Source organism: Buteo buteo, chromosome 22, assembly GCF_964188355.1.
Source record: "Buteo buteo chromosome 22, bButBut1.hap1.1, whole genome shotgun sequence".
Lineage (NCBI taxonomy): Eukaryota > Metazoa > Chordata > Aves > Accipitriformes > Accipitridae > Buteo > Buteo buteo.
The window spans coordinates 14,312,756-14,332,620 of record NC_134192.1 but is presented as its reverse complement, the minus strand read 5'-3'; the positions used below and the strand labels follow the sequence as shown (position 1 = coordinate 14,332,620).

At 43.0% G+C, this 19,865-nt stretch overlaps 2 protein-coding genes across 13 annotated transcripts in view; both read left to right on the top strand.

Moving 5' to 3' along the window:
- Nucleotides 1–616: 616 nt before the first annotated feature.
- On the top strand, nt 617–14,158 carry LOC142043313 (rho-related GTP-binding protein RhoG-like). Of its 6 annotated transcripts, XM_075054334.1 has the most exons (6): nt 617–688; nt 3,074–3,113; nt 4,186–4,241; nt 9,781–10,331; nt 12,878–12,968; nt 13,908–14,158. In XM_075054334.1, the coding sequence occupies exons 4-5, from the start codon at nt 9,802–9,804 to the stop codon at nt 12,951–12,953; spliced, it is 606 nt and encodes a 201-aa protein (XP_074910435.1). In that variant the 5' UTR covers nt 617–688; nt 3,074–3,113; nt 4,186–4,241; nt 9,781–9,801; the 3' UTR covers nt 12,954–12,968; nt 13,908–14,158. The 6 variants fall into 6 exon arrangements, with proteins under 6 accessions (XP_074910435.1, XP_074910431.1, XP_074910436.1 ...); XM_075054330.1 differs by having other exon boundaries at nt 12,878–14,158; XM_075054335.1 differs by lacking the exons at nt 12,878–12,968; nt 13,908–14,158 and having other exon boundaries at nt 9,781–10,453.
- A 171-nt stretch (nt 14,159–14,329) lies between these two features.
- Nucleotides 14,330–19,865, top strand: part of TAF1 (TATA-box binding protein associated factor 1) — a 33,815-nt gene continuing 28,279 nt past the window's right edge. Inside the window, exons 1-6 of one of the 7 annotated variants that reach the window (XM_075054319.1) lie at nt 14,330–14,524; nt 14,793–14,910; nt 15,495–15,638; nt 16,591–16,710; nt 17,151–17,392; nt 19,469–19,687. In XM_075054319.1, coding sequence (XP_074910420.1) covers nt 14,399–14,524; nt 14,793–14,910; nt 15,495–15,638; nt 16,591–16,710; nt 17,151–17,392; nt 19,469–19,687 — 969 coding nt within the window. In that variant the 5' untranslated portion in view covers nt 14,330–14,398. Of the gene's footprint in view, nt 14,525–14,792; nt 14,911–15,494; nt 15,639–16,569; nt 16,711–17,150; nt 17,393–19,468; nt 19,688–19,865 lie in introns of all 7 variants that reach the window. The other 6 variants (XM_075054318.1, XM_075054320.1, XM_075054322.1 and 3 more) reach the window with 6 other exon arrangements.

The window sequence follows — 19,865 nt, the reverse complement described above, 5'->3', positions numbered from 1 at the left end:
CTCCTTGGGGCTGGAGTGTTCGTAGCCTGGTGTTCTGCCTGACCCTGGCATTTCTGCGGGGTGCAGAGCCCCGGGGCTGCAGGGTGAGCTGAGCTTGCCCCCCCCCCCCCCCCCCCCCGCCCCTTCCCTCCGTGCCGGGGGAGGGGAGCCGCGCCCCGGAGGTGTTAGGAAGGCAATGGCGACTGCGGGCACGAAGGAAATGTCATCGCCGCCTGCAGCGCCAGCAGGGACTTGACGTCCTCTTTTGCGAAGACCTTTACAGGCGTGAGACCGCCCGGGTGCGAGAGGTCGACACCGGGGGACAGGGAAGCCACGCAGGCAGGGGATTCCCGAGAGGGTTTCGCTGTGTAACACCTCCCAGCGCTGGGAAGGGGGGCGGAGGGCGACGCGCACCGCTTTGCCGATTGCACTAAAATATTCAGGTATTAAAACCCGAGAGCAGGAGCAGGCTGGGCCTGCCAGCCACCCTCCGCCGAGGCCTGGCGCCGCCGCGCCCACCCCGCCGCTCCCTGCGCCGGCCGGGGCCGCGCAGCCCCGCGGCTGCGCCCCCTGGCGGGCCCTCCGCGGGCGGCGGCGGGGCAGAGGGCGCCTGCGCGTGGCGTGCGCGCGGCAGGGGCGGGCGCCGGGGTGCGGCCGGGTCGAGGGTCTGCCGCCGCCCCGGGAGCAGCGGCCGGCGGCGGTGCGGGAGGTGAGCGCGGGGCGGGCGGCGGCGCGGCCCGCGGCGGGCCCTGAGGGGCCGTGAGGTGAACTGAGGTGGGGTGGCCGCGGGCCCGGTGGCGGGGGAGCGGCCTCCGCGGGCCCCGGGCAGCCCGCGCATCTTCGGATCTTTCTTCTCAGCGTTGCCGCCGGGCGGAGGCCGGGGCAGGCGGCGCGGTGGGAAGGAAGGTCCTCTGCGTCCGGCCGCCGCCACCCTCGCTGTCAGCGGGGCGGCGGCCTGGGGTCGGCGCCAGCCTCTCCCGGCCTGGGAGCTGCGGCGGTCGCGGGTCCTTTCTCGGGGGAGGCTGTTGGCGCGCTGACCGCGCCTCCTCGGCATGTGCCCCGCGGGGGAAGCAGCCGGCTCCGGAGGAGGAGGGAAGGGCGAGCCTGGGAGTAGAGAGGGTAATCAAGCCCCTAGCCGCGGGGCCTGTAGTTTTTTTAGTTTCCAGAGGTTGCCGGAGATGGGATGCAGGTCCCGGCGTCTGCGCTCGGTGGTGTTTGTGGAATGTGCTCATCGGGGCCCGGAGGTGCTGGAGCAGTAGGGGAAGGGGGATGTTTTGGAACGAGCTTTTCTCTGGTCGCATTTCTCGCTCAGGGATGTGCGGGAAGCGGAATGGCCGCGTGGGCAGGTCCTGCTCTTCCCTCTTCCGCAGTGTCCGAAGGTTGGGCTGGGTTGTTCTAAAGTCAGGCTGATGCTAATCCACGTTAGGAGTACCGTGACAAATTTAAGGTGACCTCTGCCCCCAGCGGATATAATAAAAGGTTGGCGTATGATGAGTTAGCCTTTTCTAAAGGTCTCTTGTTTTAGTGCTGAGAGTGGTTTTTCCTTTACAGGGATGTGCAAGAGTAGTCCTATTTGATCTGCTTTCTAAAAACTGCCAGTTTGTTGTCTCAGGAAGAGTAGAGCAAGGTAGTGACACAAGGTAGTGACCTAAAATATTCTGAGGGGTTTCAGGAGTCACAGGTGTTGTCTAATTTAGCAGCCTCTACAGAGCTGTCTTTCATAAGCTTAATGGTTCTCTTCTTGAGTCCTATAAACTTTCAGTATTTGTAACATCTTGTACTGAGGAATTCCTAGCTTAACCTCCCACCCTGAGAAGTGATCTTAACTTTTATTTGTTCTGAACCTTGCTATTTCTGATTGAATTTGATGTTCCTTTGTTCTTTTCTTTTTTTTTTTAAAGACCTCATGAATAGTCACTGTTTACTTTTTATAAATGCTTGTGATTCCCATCATATTTACTCTGAGTTATAAAGTAGCTTTAAATGCAACATGTCCTGCTCTGGAGTGTGGCACTCCTTTTGCCAGCATCATTAGCTGTGTGCTCTTTGTCCCAGGCTTATTTTTTGATTTTAAAAAGCTTACATTCTCTTCTGTGTCAAATGTAAAATACGTAGCATGAAGGCTCCGTTTGGCCAATTTGCCAATGTTCAGTCGCACACAAGTTTTTTTGTAGGGAACTTAAGTTTAGGAGACATATTTGGCATTTTAGCTTACTATTTCCATGAAAAAAGATGCTTATAAATGTTCTTCTTAGAAGGAACTTTACAGAGATCTTGGAAAAACAATGAAATACGTGGTTTGTAATTAGTAGGAGTAAACTGAGTATGCAGTTTGATTTGCTTACATGATGAGGCTGTGATTCTTTTGGAGTCCAAAGGGTTTTCACACAACTTGGTATCGTGTGAAGATACATACCTTTAAAAGGAGGTGGTGTGGGGTTTTTTTTTTGGTTTTTTTTTTTTACTTTACTTTCCTATGCTAGTATGTGTAAATCTGATAGACTGCTGAGAGACTCTTTGCCACTGGTAACTTCTGCTCACTTTTTAGAACTACGATACTCTGTGCAAATGAGACTGGCAAATACTGCAATGTTGTAGTGCACAAGCCATGATACAGTACGCACTGAGTGCATGCTTTATCTCATGCTTTAATCGTATCAAAACTATTTAAAGGCACTTTTGAAAACTGTTACTGATTGACCAAGTGCATTTTTTTGTGTTGTTTTTTGTTGTTGTTTGGGTTTTTTTTTACCCCCCAGTGAAATTTGGGGGTGGAGGAGGAGTAATCAAAGAGAATGAAAAGCGTGTATGGGCTTTTTTCTCAAGGAAAAAGCTTAGATTTTCCTAGTATACATATTACCCTTCAAATACAACAGTGGCTTTGTTACAACTTTTCTTAAAAATAAAGAGCGTTTAGAGTGCCAATGAATGCCAGGTGACAAAAGATGACAGGAAGATAGACTAACAGGTTTTTTTTTCCACCTCAAATAGGAATCAGGGATGCTTTAACTGGATCTATCATTCATCCTGCAATGTGTTTAATGTGCCTCTTCACAGAACCTCATGTCTGAAGTACTGCCTTTTTTTCTTTTAGCCAACAGTAATGAATAAGGCCTTGCCAGAATCTATAAAAGGTAGGAAGGACAATGTTATTCACTTCTTATGAACTGACTGTGATACCCAGCACCTCTACAAGTTGCTTTATCACCCAGGAGGTGTGTAGTGGATCTGGGCACAGAACCCTGCAGTCCTGGCTCCTAGTCTCACACCTTTACTGTGCTCACCCTTGAAGCGTGTCAATGTTGCTTGTTTTCAAGTAAATTGTGAAAGGTACCTGTCTTGATGAATCTGTGCTTCTGCACGTGGTTGCAGGAGGAAAATCAAGTTTAATACTCTGCAGCTTTTGATTATGGCAGGTTACATGTCACATTCATATACTGGGGATTCAGATATCTACTGAAGTCCTAGTTTTTAGTTCCTGTATGACTGCAGCTGCACCTTGGTCTAGTGTTATTTCACAGCCGTGCAGCTGTTTCACAAGCTTGTTTCTAATGCCCTTATGAGATATTTATTATCCAATAAACATAATCCTGAATTCATGGAATTTAAGGTCATTGGTATTTGCTCACTAATATTGTTGCTCTCCTATAAAATTTGGAGTATGCGTGCCTGTAGTAAGAGTGTTGATGCACTGAGGTTTGTGTGGTTGAGGTGCCCAAATACCTCATGCAGACCACTTCATTTTCACTGTGGGTCCCTAAGAAATAACTGCTTACATGGTAAAGGTTATGTGTGTTTTGTCCCTGCAAAAAAAAAATTAACCTTTAAATCAATAAACCAATTTCAACCTAATTTGACAGGAGTACGGGTTTTAAAAACATTATATGAAAGGTTTTGGGTGGCTTCTTTTATTTCTTTGAAACAACTTTTTGTGCCTTTCTAGCATTCACACTGAGGGAACAGGAACAACCAGTGAGAATTGCACTCTTGTTAGGCATCAGTAATATGTGCATGGGAGCTGAACCTCCAGGCAGAGCTCTGCAGAAGGCGAGCTTCCTTGATTCTGCTGTTCACGTGGAACTCTGGGTGGTGGACTGCATGGTTCTTGCTGTGCTGCTGAAATCTTGCTTGGCTTGCTGATTCCCCCATCCTCCCCCTGCCCTGCTGCCACTCAGGCTATTGCCATGTGTTTTGTTTCTCTTGCAGGTAAATGGCAGGACAGAAAGCAGTGTGAAAACTTTGAACGGCAGTGAGAAGTCCAAGTAGGTCATTAATTGCTGAAGGATATTAGGGATGAGGTCTCCTATTTAACTTTTTTACTCTTTCTTGGCATGCATTCTGAAAGTCTGGCACTTGTCCATTCATTTGGCACTTGCCTAAACCAATGGCAAGTAAGCTGAGCTGTTGTGGAATAGTAACACAGTCTTGATTAAATTGCTGAGAGCCCCTTTCTTTTCCCCATCAGGTCTGGTGGCTAAGCTGTACACATGAAAAATCTTTTAACTCCTTTGCATGGTGAGGATAGTAGGATATACTTAGAACTGCCTTATCCACCCAATTAATTGTTGAAAGTTTCTGCATGACTTCACGTATCATGCAGACAGTTTTTGTTACTGAAAGATGAGCAATTAAGTCATTAAGAAATCTAAACTTCTGCTTGCTCCTCATAAAGCAGTATCAGACTTCTGGGCCTGCAAAACAGGGAGGGATTGATCAAAGGTGATGGCTGAACAGAACTACACAGCTCAGTATAGGTGATTTTGGCTGAACCCCTAGTGTGTTTTCTGCTCATTTTTGGCCAAAATGGGGCCCTATCCAAACTGGAGAGATACAGAAGACCTGACAAACTCTGTGAAAATGACATTATCGAAGAGCAATATCAAAGCTAAAATCCTCTTAACAAAGAGGCATCTGGTGTTAACGTAGCAAGGGCAGAGACATATTCTGCTAAGAAGAAGTTCCTCTGCCAAGAATTTTTTGACATGCGGGAAGTATAAAAAGCATAAATCTAGAAAGTCCCAGAAGAATTCAGGTTCATGTTTCCTCTCTGTTTTCTGTCACTGTTTTCTCCCTTCTCTCAGCCAACAGGGAGCTTTCCTTCAGAAGTATTAAAGGGAAGATCTAGAAGTTTTTTCTCTTCCACAAAAAAATATTGATGCAACATGAAGTTATTCTATGACTTCACTTATGATAGGTTTGTGGGGAGGGGGAGTGGAATCCAAGTAGTGAATTTTCCCAGCAAATATCTGGTTGGGTTACAGGAGAGCAAGCTGTCCATGATAATGATACTAGAAAATATGTCATTAGGTCAGAACAGGAGCAGCTCTCCAGATGATGTCTCAACAAGTTGATTGAAATCTTGCATATTCCAAAGGAAGTGCCAGGTGTGCAGGCAATTAAGGCAGACTTTGCAGCATCTTCTGAGCAGGAAACTTAACCCAAACAGGAATGCCAGTATTCTAATTCAAAGGCACTGATGGACAAGACAGAAATAACATTCATCTATGTATTTTTGCACAACACTTTGTGAGGTGGTTGGGTTTGTTTTTTTAATTCTTTGAAAACTGTTCCCATTCTGCTGTAACTGCTACAGCTCTTCGTGTTCTGATGATCTTCCACCTTAACTGTAACAAAAGTCCTTTCTCTGGCAGGACTAAGCAACCTGTGTTACCTCTCACTAATTTGGACTTTCTGTTCATTCCTTTCTCTTGCTGAGTAACCTTTAAACTTGGCTTTGAAGCTTGTGCCCACCTTTCTGTTTCTAAATTCTAAGTCTTGTTTTTGATATATTGATGTGTTAATCTGTATTTTTCTGTTTTTCAGTTCTTGTTACCTGTTGTACGTGGAATTTTTCTCTCTAAAGTTTTTCCCCCCAAATTTTTTTGAAGCTCACCAAAAAACCCCTGAAACAAACCCTAAAACAATTTTCCTGCTCTTGGTAATGTTTGCTGGTAATTTTGGTTTTGGAGTATGTTTTTTTTTTTTTTTCCCCAGCATGTATTTATATTCAAATAGCATGCAGTGCCAAGTTCAAGCGTGCTTGAGAAATAAACAGTTTTCCATGCAAATTTGAACCCCAGCTTCTTGCTATCTTATGAGAGTTTTATTGCTAGGCAAATTGTTTAAAAAAAAATAGACTTTATACATTTTGAACAAAGCAATATGTGGATTTAATAGAAAAGGCCTGATGGAGATAATATTGTTTGCTTGGTTGTGGCTTAAATTAAAAAAACCCCTTTCTCTTCCATATGTCAATTTTTATCCAGACTACACCTGCTCACAACATACAGGTTTCTTGAGTGTAGGAGCTTCTTTCAACTCTTTTTTTTGATTAATTTCTCTAACTTTTGTGTTTCAGTACTAAATTGTGTATCCTGGTGTGCGTTTTTCTGTATTGCATATGCCACATATGATTCCCTTCAGCTAAGACAACCTACTTTGAAGGAGCCCTGCAGAGAAGCATACTTAAAAGCCTGCAAGCTCTTGAATTGTATTTGTGTAGTTCATGCTTAGCCTGATGCTTTGGCATGTTTGCATGGATTTACTTCCTATTCCAAATGTTGCTCCTCTAAAATCCAAGCCTTAGTAAAGTAATTCAAGATCTTAATGCTGTGAAAACATTCATGTTCCAGGCTTTTTTGTTACCTTACTACTGTTCTCCGAATTGAAAGCTCTAATGACCTCTTAAATAAAGCCCCAACAAAATAATCTTTGGGTAACACACTTTCATTAGAAATTTTAAATCAGGTTGAATCAAGCTATTTTAGCTGCTGATGGTATGGGATACACGTGGCTTTTTAGTTTGCCAATATATGAAAGTGCCTGTGTTGTCTTACAATATTGGTGCAATGACCCTCCAGATATCAGTGCCTGATGTGTGCAGGTAGTAGTGCAATTCTGGGATACCCTGTCTTTCTGTGAAAAGCTCTGGACAGAAATGCATAGAGGTGTAAGTCCCTGGGGGAGCTCGTGGTTTGTGTTTTAAAGAGAGATCTGTTTACAAGTCTTTGCAATTTGTTTATTTTAGAAACTATGAACTGGGCATATAAAAGGCTTTGTGTAGCTCGTTCTCCATGAGACTTTTGTTGCTACAGTTGAGTTTTTATTGCATGTATCCAACTGACTTAGTTCTGCCATGTCTGTGATGTCACTTGTTGACTGATCAAAGTAGTGGTCTGTTGCATAGGTAGTTCATTTGGAAAACAACTTTTGCTCTGGAATTGTTGGTCACCACTAGGGTTTCTGGCACAGCATCTTCTAGTACTTCAGTGGTTTGCAGTAAACACAGGAATAAGCTTTAAAACCTGCTCTCTGTGCTGCAGTCCAGTGATACTTTGGCAGCAATAGCAGCATATGATGTTACTCCCCCCGTGATTCATTCCCACCATATGCTACCACTGGCTTGGTTGTACCAACACAGTTGATTGTGGTACTGCTCAGTAAAGTGGATGAAACAACTCCTAACCCTTTTTCAGCATGTGGTCACATGGTGTGCTACCTGGGTGAGAAGGGGAAACAGGGTTTGGAAACTTCTGAAGGCAGCCTTGCTGCTGGAGAGAGTGTGGCAGTGTCTGAAAGCAGGTAGTGATCTGCCCTACTGGGAGAGAAGCAGTAGAGACTAGGATGGTGAGTTACAGTTGCATCTTCAGGTAGAACAGTGTTATGGTATTAAAATACATTCTCTCTTCTGTCACTGTTTGCTTGTAGCACTTAGACCCTTTGTGTTTAGGAATATTATGTTGAAAAGAAGAAATCTTTCTAAGCCTGTAATTTGACAGAATGTACTGATTTTTTGTTTGGTTGGGTTTTTTTTTGTTGTTGTTTCCCTAGCCCTGTTAAATGAAAATCTTGGTGCAACTGTTCTGGAATAATATATGCAGTATTTCTGTCAGCTTTTGCTGGTCAGTGCTGTTCTTCATTTTACTGATTACCTTTACAATATGCAGTTGCACATACACCTCTCTTTACACTTGACTGGAGCCTTGAAAAAGGATGACTGTTGTTTTTGCTGTATGATGAAACTCACATGTATGCTTTCCTGCCAAACCTCAGAAGTCCTTGCCAGATTTCATTTCAGGTGATTCATGTTGTTTTAGAAATGTAATTCCTGCCATTTTCAAAAAGGATAAACTGCTTCTGGATCTTCCTCCTGCTTGTTTTCCTCCAAATTCTTCCCCTCCAATGTCCTGCTGGGTCTTTATGGAGCAAGGTTTCTGCACTGCTTCCCACCACTGACTGGTTTTCAGTAGTGCGTGTGTACATACGTTGACACTTCCTTAAGCACTGTATATTATAGTGACCACAGTCGGTATCACTCGAGTTGTCTGTTGCAGCTTTGTGCCAAAGTTTAAGGTAGTATGTTTTCACTTAGTACAGAAGAATCATGTGTGCTCCTAGTGGGAAGACAGCAGTATGTGGATACAATAAAGACTTTGTCAAAAAGGACAAAGCTGAGACTTAAATGGTAATGAGGTGTTGATTTGTTTGGATGGTCTTGAAGAGGAAGTTGGAGGGAGGGGGTTTCATGACTTTTGTAAGTGAAGTATTTCACTATTGCTCATTTTCTTGTGGTCTCTTTGCTATTTTGATGGCGTTGGAGCTATGATTTTTCTGGAATATGCAATATAGTTCCTCCCACTGTTTGTTTCTTCAGTTTGAAGCAGCGTATTTGCTGCTGGTTGAGGATTACTGCTAGTACCTCAAAGGCATTTGGGTGAGAAGGCAGATGCAAGTTTCATCTTGTTCAGGCTAGCAGTGGAAGCTCCAGCATACTACAAATGTACAACAAGTGACTGCTTGTAGTTGTTCCATGCTATTTTCAAAGTTCCTGCTGTTCATGTGAGGAAAGTTTAGAATTAATTGAGTTTTAGGCTATATCTATTTGACTATTAAACCTACTTCTCACATATTAGGAAGGGGATAGGGAAGCCTTTAAGTATCAAGTATGTCCTGTAACAATTCCCCAGTCTGCCTAGGAAGGCTGTTTGATTGCTGATGTTTTACAGCATGTATTTTTCTAATGCTCAGTTATAAGCTTTCTTTATTGTAGCTCAAGCCTATTAAGTTTTGCTTGTTCTGTTGCTGATTAGTGAGAATAATCTGTTCTTGGCTTCTTTAGAAAAATTCTTTATGTATTCTAATCTGGGTACCATGGCTAGTTATATTTCAAAGAACAGCTTTTCTTGTATGTGCTACTTTCTAAACCTTTATCTGGTGTCCTCTAACTAATGCAGTGTCTGGAGGTCTGATTGATCTTGAGTTGAGTGATTTATTACAGTAAACAGTAGCAGTGGAGCCCAGCAATGGATATCTTGGTTTATTACATAATTTTTGGACCTTTCTTTGTGGTAAACTGTTTAGGCAGTATACTGTGTAGACAAGAACTGTGAATCTTGGAGGGGTGTGTGTGTATACACAGGTGTGTGTGTGAACCTAACAAATGACAGAGTACCTTGTTACTAGGTCTGAGTTTGTGATCCCTTTCCACTTGTAGGTATCTCTAAGGTCTTGTCCCTTTGCCTGTGGGACACTGTCTGGTAGTAAGGCAAGACTGTGGAAATTTGGCTAGTTTTGTATTTACATGGTTGGAATGCAGCCAGTTGTCACTGAGCTCTCAACTCATTGTATCTCCATTTCACTATTGTCTTTCTAGCCTGTAAGCTCTTCATAATGGCTCTGACTGAGTGTGTTTAGCTGTGATAAGAAATTGTTAGCAATATTAAAAACACTGGCTAAAGCTTATCTTTAAAATGACTATAATTGAGTATGCTTTTCCTAATTTTTTTTTCTTGCTTTGTGCAGGTCTTTGTTTCTGGGCAAAGAATGCAGACTATAAAGTGTGTAGTTGTTGGAGACGGTGCTGTGGGAAAAACGTGTCTTCTCATCAGCTATACCACCAATGCTTTCCCAGAAGAGTACATCCCTACTGTGTTTGACAACTACAGTGCCCAAATGACTGTTGATGGCCGGACAGTTAGCCTGAATCTCTGGGACACTGCAGGCCAGGAGGAATATGACCGCCTGCGCACGCTCTCGTATCCTCAAACCAATGTATTCGTCATCTGTTTCTCCATTGGTAGCCCCTCTTCCTATGCAAATGTGAGGCACAAATGGCATCCTGAAGTTTCTCACCACTGTCCAAATGTTCCCATTCTTTTAGTGGGCACGAAGAGAGACTTGAGAAATGACCTGGAAACAGTTAAAAAGTTGAAAGAGCAAAGTTTGGCTCCCACTACCCCGCAGCAGGGGACTTCGCTGGCTAAACAAATTGGAGCAGTCAAATATTTGGAGTGCTCAGCGTTGAATCAGGAGGGTGTTCGGGAGGTGTTTGCTGAAGCTGTGCGTGCAGTTCTGTATCCTGTGACAAAGAAGAACACAAGAAAATGTGTCTTATTGTAGTTACCTTGGGTGATGGATGTTCGAAGTTGAATCTTGGAGGGCTTTTTAATGAATTAAATTGAAGATTTGCATCTTGCACTAACAGCTCTAAGCAGAAATGGTTTATGCAACAAAAATTCTTGCAGTCTTATTGCTTCAGGGAAACTGAAACAGAACAGATTTTTTTTTTTTTACACAACTGAGAGGTCAAATACCTACTTTATTTCTAAAGTTCCAGTCTTCAGCTTCTCCATGGATCACTTGGCTTCTGTCCTTATTTAATGGAGGAAAATAAAAGACAGGAGTTCTTTGAAGCCAGACTTCTTTACTAGATAGCTATCAGTTACTAGACTTGCTGAAAAGCACAAATTCTGATAACTTTGCTTTAAGCATAGCTGCTGCTTTTTCCATCCCTTCTTTACTGATGGAATTTGTTTTATGAACAGAATTCTGACTGTCCAGTTGTTTTAATTTGTCAATTTAAAGCTTGAAAACAATTTGTTTACATGCAAAAATGCCTGAAATATTACTGAGATTCACCTTATAGTGAACTGTGATCATTTTATATGAAGAGTTAGCATAAGGCATGTTTAATGCAATGAGCAAGACCCAGGGAACACCTGCAATGATTTTATTAATAGAAGCAGGAGCTGATTTCTCCTAATGCAAGGAACTTAGAATAATGATGAATCACTCAAATGGGTGATTTTCATACTTTTGAATTGGAGAGGTGGAAGAGTAGTTTAGATGCAAGTCTTCCATAATCTTCTAAACTGAGTTTTTATTTCACTCTCCAATGAGACTTTGCACCTTGAGAATAAACTCAACAGTTCTCTTCTTGGACTGACAGAGGTAGTTAGGATGACACTTCTCAAAATGAGATTTTTGGTGTGATCCCTTTGAATCCCAGAGACCTGACAGCTGCCCGTTTGTTCTTGAGGAATTCATTGCTTCACTTAATGTTCTTGGGGCCACCACCTGAGATTTTTACGTCAAATTACTTTGTTGTTTTTCTAGAACACTGACAAAATTTGGAGGTTCTATTTAGAGGAACCAGGAACCCTTGCTTCTTCCTGGCAACTCACTGATGGTTTCAGTTAAATTTGTAATGGTTAGCCAGTCACTGGATAGGTTTACTTGGGCAGTTTTCTCCTCTCTACTAGGTGATCAGTTTTTATAAACTCTTAACTGAAGTCCTATTTATGTACTTTTTAACTTTCTTCAGCAGCTCTAGTGAGTGGCAGCTGGCTTATTTTCAGGATGTGCGCTGTTCTTTATGTGTGATTCTGGGACCAGCTGAGGAGTGAGCGCATGAAACCTTCCTTAGACTTAACCTTACAGCTTGGTGGTATGAAAGCAGCATGCTTCAAACATACTTTGTGTGAAACTGGTGGTGCTGGACTGGGCTTTGTTGTCTGAAGTTGACAGTGCTGTCTTTGTCCGGATGCAGCCTCAATGGGTAATTCAGAACTTGCTTTCTTGTGATTCCCACACATGCAAAACTGCACTGGTGTATGCCCTGGGCAGAAAAAAGTCTCATTTTAGCAAGATAACAGAAAATACATAAACAAGGTTATTAGGGATCTTGTGTTAATTTGACCTTGCTTTATCTGATACAGGCAAAAATACCAGGTGGATAGAAAGATTCGTATTTGTGCCCTAATTTCCCTCTTTAAAGAGGGTGTGCCTTTTTTCAGCTGGTACAACTGATGCTGACACTAACTGCAATTTTTGTATATCTGAGGTATGCTTGTACTGGTACTGCTTTAGCAAACTGCAACCCATAGATTACAAACTGCAGTTACTGGTGTATGTGGCTAGTGAACCAATACAGAGTTCCAAATGTTGCCTGATCGCAGGCAACACCAAAACACCCATTATGCATGATGTTTGCAGAAGCCTAGAGACTCTGCATATTTTTCTTCACCAAGTGCCATTGCCCGGAGTGTCTTTGTGTCTTTTGCACTCGTAGAAGAAGTGCTGTTCCAGATGTGGCTCCTGCAGCACTGCCCTGCAGGCTATGAGGGTGTAGGAGTATTTCATTGAGGTAACCTCTACTCACCACGTTCTGCCTTTAGTAGTAGGCCTTTAGTGTGGGCTTCACTTGCAGACAGCAATTAACTCTGTGCCTTGTAATTCAAGATTATTTTCTTTAGGTAAATTTCAGTAACTGAGTAAATAGTTTGTCATGTTTAAAATGTATTTATTTAAGCCAGTACATGTGGGGTTTTTTAATGCTGGTCAGGCTGAAATCAACTGCCTAGTTACCCTGGTGCAAGCCCATAACCTTTGCTTCATTCAGAGATGTACTTTTTAAAGTTTGTGATATGTTTGAACTGCTCTTAAATAGACTTAATTTCAACAACAGGCACCTCTTTTTTTTTTTTCTACATGTAGTTGCAATTTTGTACTGAAGCTACTACTGTTTTAAAAATCTTTTACTTTTGTACATGCTGAAATCTTTTAGTTCTGCATCTTTTGTGGTTATTCTTAACTGGATTACAATAATTTGGTGGAGAAGAAATCCTGTGAGCAAGTATTATTGCACCCCCCCCTGCTGTTTCTGCAGGCTCACAGAGCAGCCATCCTGGTGTTAACTGGAAGAGAGTATGGTGAGATAAATGTCAAGTACTTATCAATTCATTTGAATTGATTACATTATTGATTACATTATGCTAGAACACTTTATCCCCATCTAGATTATTACTTAATAAATGGATTGCACAACAGTACTGAGGAGAGTAACATGATAGTGATGAAAATGAGTGGAAAGTGAACTTTGAACACCATCAAAAACTTTTTACTGACTTTGGAGTACCTCATTAATAGTCATTAGATGCCTTGTATTTCTGTTGCTTTCTGCCAGGAGCAAAAGTCCTGCTGGCTGACAGCTGGTTTCCTCCAGCCTCTGCTTTTCATGAGAATGAGCTTCAGGAGCACACAGATCCAACGAGCTTTTCCATTCAGTGGGCATTCTTAGTTTGTGATTTTCCTTCCCTTTTTTTACCCCCTACAATTCTTGGTGCATTTGATTGTAATTAGTCCAGTGCTTCAGTCTACAATCTGTTCTGTTCCTCCCACATGTTTTGTGGTGTGGTTTTTTTTTTTTTTTTTTTTTTCCTCCTGTGGGCAGGTAACAAATACAGACTTCACACAATCCCATGGCTGGATTTTGTCTGTTTTCAGGAGATCAGAAAACCTGGGTTAAGCTGTGCAGGTTTCCCAAACTGTTCAAGATTCCTCAGTTTGTTACTGAATAGAGATGCAGTGTGTATGTCTTATTTCACAGAAGAGACTCTTTATGAAGAGACCAATTTTAATCTTTCAGTTTGTGAATGATTTCTGAAATAGTTCAGTGTTTTTTTTAAATATAGCTGTAGCAACCCACAGGGAGCCGAGCAGTTTAGGAATTTTGTGTCCAAAGGATGTTATGAGGCATGCTTAGATGTGTAAGTGCTTTCTCCAGTTTACAGCTGTAGGTATTTCTATGAAGTTTAAACTAGAAGAGCCTCACCGTGCTTTGTCTCTGAGTGCTAAACCTTGCTCTGTAGAAACCTCGGTGCTGCTTGGGCTGACCCTGAGAAGTGGATGGATCTCACAGGAGTCCTGACCACCCGGGTGGGCTGCGAAAAGCACCCGTCAGCAGTGGGAGCCCAAGACTCTCAAGTGTGGTACTGATACATACACTGGCAACTTGATTTTATACTATAAAAGAATTTGTATTACAGCTAACAGTTTTAAAGGTTTTTTTTTTTTTTAAATTATGTGGAATTAAGTTGTAATAAAACTTTCCTCCTCTCTCTGGCTCTTGTATTAACTCACCCTGCTGTTTGTAACGCACCTGTTCTAAAGGTAGTTCTTTCCTGTGGAAAGCCAGACCCCGTTTCTTAAATGCAATAAACGATTTTTCGGTGCACGCCGGAGCCTCTGCGCTTCCTTGCGACGTTGCGGCGCGGGGGCGCTGTTTTCCGGCTTGGGGTGGTGGCGGCTGCCTCAGTTCGCGGCCGGGCCGCGGTTCCGGTTCCGGGTCGGCATCGGCGCGATGTCAGACTCGGAGAGCGAGGAGGAGGCGGATGGCGGCCGCGCCGAGCCCTTCTCGCTGGCTGGGTTTCTCTTCGGCAACATCAATGAGGCGGGGCAGCTGGAGGGGGACAGCGTCCTCGACAAGGTAGGGCTGTGTCGCTCCGGGAAGACGCCGCTTCGGCCCTGCCCGGCCGTCGGCGTGGGCTGAGGGACAGGAGAGGAGCCGGGTTCCCAGCGGCGCGGTTTTGGGGCGGGCCAGGGAGGAGGTGTCGGTGGGCCAGGCTCCGGGGCAGGCCCGGGGAAGTGTCGGTTGCGGGCTCCAGGACGGGACCGAGCAGGGGGTTAGGGGCTTCGTGTCGGCCCGGCCTGGCTGGCGGAGCATCCTAGCTGGGTCGTGGCTCTGGTCTCTCCAGGAATCCAAGAAGCACCTGGCCGGGTTGGGTGTGCTGGGACTGGGCAACCTGATCACTGAGATCACAGCCAGCGAGGAGGACAGCCCGGAGGCTGATGGAGCCCACCTGGATGAGGAAGGTTAGGCACTGGGGTACCTGCAGTTAAACGACAGAGGGGCTGCAGGATCAGAGCTATACTGGAGAGGAAGAAATGCACCCAGGTCATCTGGGACTGCAAGGAATATGATGTTGTCTGCTCAGAGGTCCTCTGGCAAAGGCCTTGCCTTCTTGTCAGAGTGAACCCCACATTATCTCCTGGTCACTTTTGCACTTGTGCTCTCTCATTTTTTAAAAGTTTTTTTTTTTTTCTTCAGTTTTCTCCCTCATAAATAAGTTTATTCTGTGTTTTCCCCTGTGTTAAACAAGCCTGTTTAGTGCACAGTATTATTATGTCTTTTTTTATTTCTGAGCTTGAACAGTTTCACTGAGTAAGTGGAAGGTGTTCCTTGTGCTAAAGTTGGTTACTTACCAGTATCTAGGGGAAATTTGGAGCTCTTGGAGCTTTTGGTTGGAATGAGGGGGAAAATAGTCCGATGGGAGATGTTAATCAGATGGTTTTGTTCCTAGAAAAGGAAGCATAGGAAGGGATTCATGTGTACATAGTGAAGTTAGTAATATATATTAGGATAAAGTTTTGTGTGACTGGCTTTCATTTCTTCCTAGGCTGGGTTAAGAGCACAGAAGATGCTGTTGATTATTCAGACATTAATGAAGTGGCAGAAGATGAGAGCCGTAGGTATAAGCAGGCAATGGGCAGCCTGCAGCCAGTTCGAAGACCAGGTAGTGTTACAGCTCTAGCTGTAGAAGGTATTTTGGGGCAATGGGCCTTGATAGTCTCTTATAAGGGTGACATTGTGCCTTTTCACTTCTTGCTTCAAGAATTCAATATAAGCTTTTGTGAAATTCTGTTCACTGGATCAAGCCACTGCTTGATAGCTTCCTTTTTTAAAGGAATTAGTTCCTTGTTAAACTATATTCAGGAGAGAAACCAGGATCCTCCTTTTGCTCTGGGATCCCCTGCAGAGAATACCCAATACCTGCTCATATTTCTTTAACCTGTGTTCTTTGGAAGAGGGTTATGCAGGAGGCTAGGTGCTTCTTGGATATGCTCAAAGATAGAGATAAAGTCCTGATCCCTTAGAGAGTCACTTCAATCTTAATGTCTCTCTCCTGTTTTACCCTTGAATCCTTTTTCTGAAATTACTTTCTGCAGAAGGCACTTTGGTTCTTTTGTCAGTCCCAGCACTCTCTGTCTGGCCTAGAACAGATTTTCAAAAACATGCAGCTTTTCCCTTTCAGTAGCTGCTGGTGTAAATGCTAAATCTGCATTAAAGCTACCTTACACTTAACCTTTCTGTTGACATATTGTGGTTAGTGGTCTGTAAAGGTATTTGGGCTGTTTAATCACATTTTTTTTACTTCTTTAGCAGCTTTATTTTCTCTGCACATTGTGAATAAGGGGAGGTGATAGCAGAATATATGTATATATTTTAAGTGCTTCAGTCATCTTGCTGTCAATTTGCCTTTTTCCCTCCTTCCTACTCTGTCTTAAATTTCAGTCTTGCAAATGAGTTTGTGCAGAAAGCTGAACTTGTAAGAGTTTTGCATCTAGTTACAAAATGAGAATGGTCTCCTTACTAATGAGAAGACATGATTTTCTTATCAGGTTGGGACAGGTGTGAAATAGTATAAGTGGGAAGGGTGCCTGGTTCCCTTTTATCGTCTGCTTAATATGCAGTCTTGTCTCCTGACTGGTTAGATGAAGATGAAGATGATTATGATGCTGACTGTGAAGATATTGATTCCAAGTTGATGCCGCCACCACCACCACCTCCAGTACCTGGAAAGAAAGAAGATGAAAAGGATGCAGCTGCCACTGGTGAGTGAAGACTTTCTTCTTCTCTCTGGCAATATGAATGTCTGAAGGAAGCAAACACTGCTGTGTAGCAGTTCATTCTGCGGCAAGCACCACACGTCATCAAAATTCAGTCTGCAGACTGCATCTAAAGGTGGGTCTTTGCCCTGATACACAATGTTATAGGATTGTCTGAAACGTAGGGGGAAATATTTCCAGTGATTGTTAAAATACTGATATTGACAATGAAATTGCTTTTTTATCTCATCCTCTCAGTTGTGGCTGGGAAATGCACCTGGAACGCTTAGGATAAAATGAAAGGTTAAACCAGAATGGTACTCATAACTCCTGCAGAGGCTTAATTTTTGCATAACTTGGTATAAACAGTAGATGTGGCATTATGGGGTTTTACTAGGGGACAGGGAGGAAACCTGTTTGTTTATAAGGTGCTTGTTCTATTGTAGTATCTGAAGATGGAGACGGTATCATTTTGCCCTCCATCATTGCTCCTTCCTCTGCTGCCTCCGACAAGGTGGATTTCAGCAGCAGCTCTGATTCTGAGTCAGAGATGGGACCTCAAGAAGCCAGGCAGGCAGAATCCAAGGAAGGCAAACTCACACTTCCTCTTGCAGGAATCATGCAGCGAGATGCTACCAAACAGTTGCCAAGTGTTACAGAGCTCTTCCCGGAATTTCGACCAGGCAAGGTATTGTAAGAGATATGTGGAAGTGACAGAAACCGTATCATATAAGCCCTCTAAATATGAATTGTATGGTGTTAAGGGTATGTAGTAAGCAATCGCGTAGATATTCTTGCTCACCTCAGTACTTTCTTTAGGTCCTGTGTGCTGCTGTTTCCAGACTGCTTAACAGGCAGGAGCCTTTTAAAAAGCATTGTATAAATCAGGGTGTGAAAGAATATTTTGCTGTTCTGTAAGACCATAGCACAGACCTGTTGATTTGTGAAAATTGTTTTTCTGAGGTATTAGAGAATACTTTTGCCAGATGGTTAAAAAACATAATGCTATAATGCTAATCTGTCTGCTTTCTGGCTTTTCTGGCAAATATTTGCTCCTCCTTTCATGCTGTCCTGAACTTGGTGTGCTTTTCCTGAAACAACTTGTGATATGTATCCTTTACTTAATCTTCCCTCAAAACTGCTCTGAGTATGGATCAGAAATTAGCTCAATAACAAGTTGGTTGAAAGGATGATTGTTTTTTGCACAAAGTGAATTCATTACAGTAGTTTCCTAAATGCTCAGGAATAGCAAATGTAGTCGATGTATTTCAATAATTATTTTGAAAGTTTTAAAGCTGTCAAGAGGAGAGAAAATGTGGGACGGGAAGGAGAATAAAGATGAGCTTAGAGTTGTCAAACAGATGGTTGTGAGCCAGGATAGCTTGGTTTTATGTGTGCCTCCATCACAGGCTTTGTGTAAGGAGCTGAGCAATTTGCATAATTAAATGTCATGTTGTAATGATTTAGCTAACCTCTGTCTATTAGAAATCTAGGTGAGGCTCTGACACAGAAGTTAGCCTTCTGGCTGCTCTCTTGGCTTTTGCAAATTTGGTTTCCTGTGTTACAGTATTTTGTATCAGTTGGTGTATTCATTTCTTTGGTGCTCAATATGTAATGTGCAGTGTTGCATGTGCCCAGTGGGTGTAGAAATCAGTGCAAGCTGTTAATGCTGAACACTTTTCATAATTAATTCATGAGCACTAGAGCTGGGAAAGCCTGAAATGCTGTAGATTTGGCTATGAGGATTGGTTCATGTCTGAGAATGTGCATGTTAGTGTAGCACTGTTTTTCTTGATGAAACCACTTAAAATAGCATGTGGAGAAGCAGACTTTGTGTTTCATTAAACTGTTAGCAGCTCAACTATATCTGAGGCCTTTGCCCTTGCTGAAGGGCCATTGAAACTGGCCAAAGGGTTCAGAAGTAACCTGGGGGAGTGTTGGGAAGAAGGATAACGTGCATGTGGGCAGAGATGGATAGAGTGGTCATATAAACAATATTTCCTTTGGGGATCATTTTAACAGATTAACAGGGAGCATTAATAGGATGTTTCTTTACAAACCTTGGTTCTAATTCCTGTTTCCTAAATCTGTCAGTTAATTTGGGAATAATGCTTTCCCTCTTTACAAGAGTGCTCTGAAGAAACATTTATTAGTGCTTAAAAAACAGCAATCATAATTGTAGAAGAAACAGAAGAGAAAGTTTGTCATTGTCATTAGTGCATGTTTTGGAGGTATGCTGTATGCATATAGGGGAATTGCATTATGATGGAAATAAAAAGGGGTGTATTCTTTCTGGACCATGGTATTTGTTTTTATCTGGTAGTTTAAGAAATCTCTGCTTTATCTAACTGTCTTCTAGCTCTGTCTCTTTTGCTAATAATTTTATCAACTCTTCTTCAATCTCCATGTGTCTTTCTGAAGGTTGTGGATTGTTCAGAATGAAAGTGATTATTTCCAAGTGGTGTCTTACCACATGCCCAATATGTAAAGGCAATCTGTCTTCCCTCTGTTAAGTGTCTTTGTGTCTGAAATTAAGAACAAACCCGTTTGAAAAGGAAGGATCCATCAAATGGATGGATCAGAAACTTTTTTTCACGTATAATCAAGAGATTGTTGATTGCATCAGGGGTTGGGATTGTAGTACAGGCCAAGCTTCTGAATTTCAGAGTGCTCTATTTCATTACTGCTTTTCAGGTGAGAGAAAGACAGACAAGCATTCCACAGTGTTTTTTTTCTCTGACCCTCTTGTTTTTTCCTATTCTAGGTTCTGCGTTTCCTGCGTCTCTTTGGCCCTGGAAAGAATGTTCCATCGGTTTGGCGTAGTGCCCGAAGGAAACGCAAGAAGAAACATCGGGAGTTGGCACAAGAAGTGCAGATACAGGAGGGTGAAGTTGTAGTTGAGAGTGGAATGGAAGGAAAATCTCCTTGGGAGTATGAGTTTGCTGCTCCTCCCCCTCCTGAGCAGTGCCTTTCAGATGATGAGGTGGGATATCTGAGACTTAGAGGGGGGTCGCCACCTAGCACTGGGGGTAGTAGTGGATTGGACAGTGACTTTTAGAGTAAAGAGCTTTTCCTCCAGAATAAAAGGACAGGGTTGGCTTGTATTCCAGCTGTGCAGAAGCTCTTCTCCAGATACTAGTCAGTGACTTCAGGTGATTGCT

What these genes read in the sequence shown, in the direction of transcription:
- LOC142043313 (XM_075054334.1), top strand. Translation starts at nt 9,802, where the DNA reads ATGCAGACTATAAAGTGTGTAGTTGTTGGAGACGGTGCTGTGGGAAAA. An exon ending in GAAGCTGTGCGTGCAGTTCT is followed by an intron (nt 10,332 to 12,877) that starts GTATCCTGTGAC and finishes TTGGTGGAGAAG; the next exon opens with AAATCCTGTGAGCAAGTATT.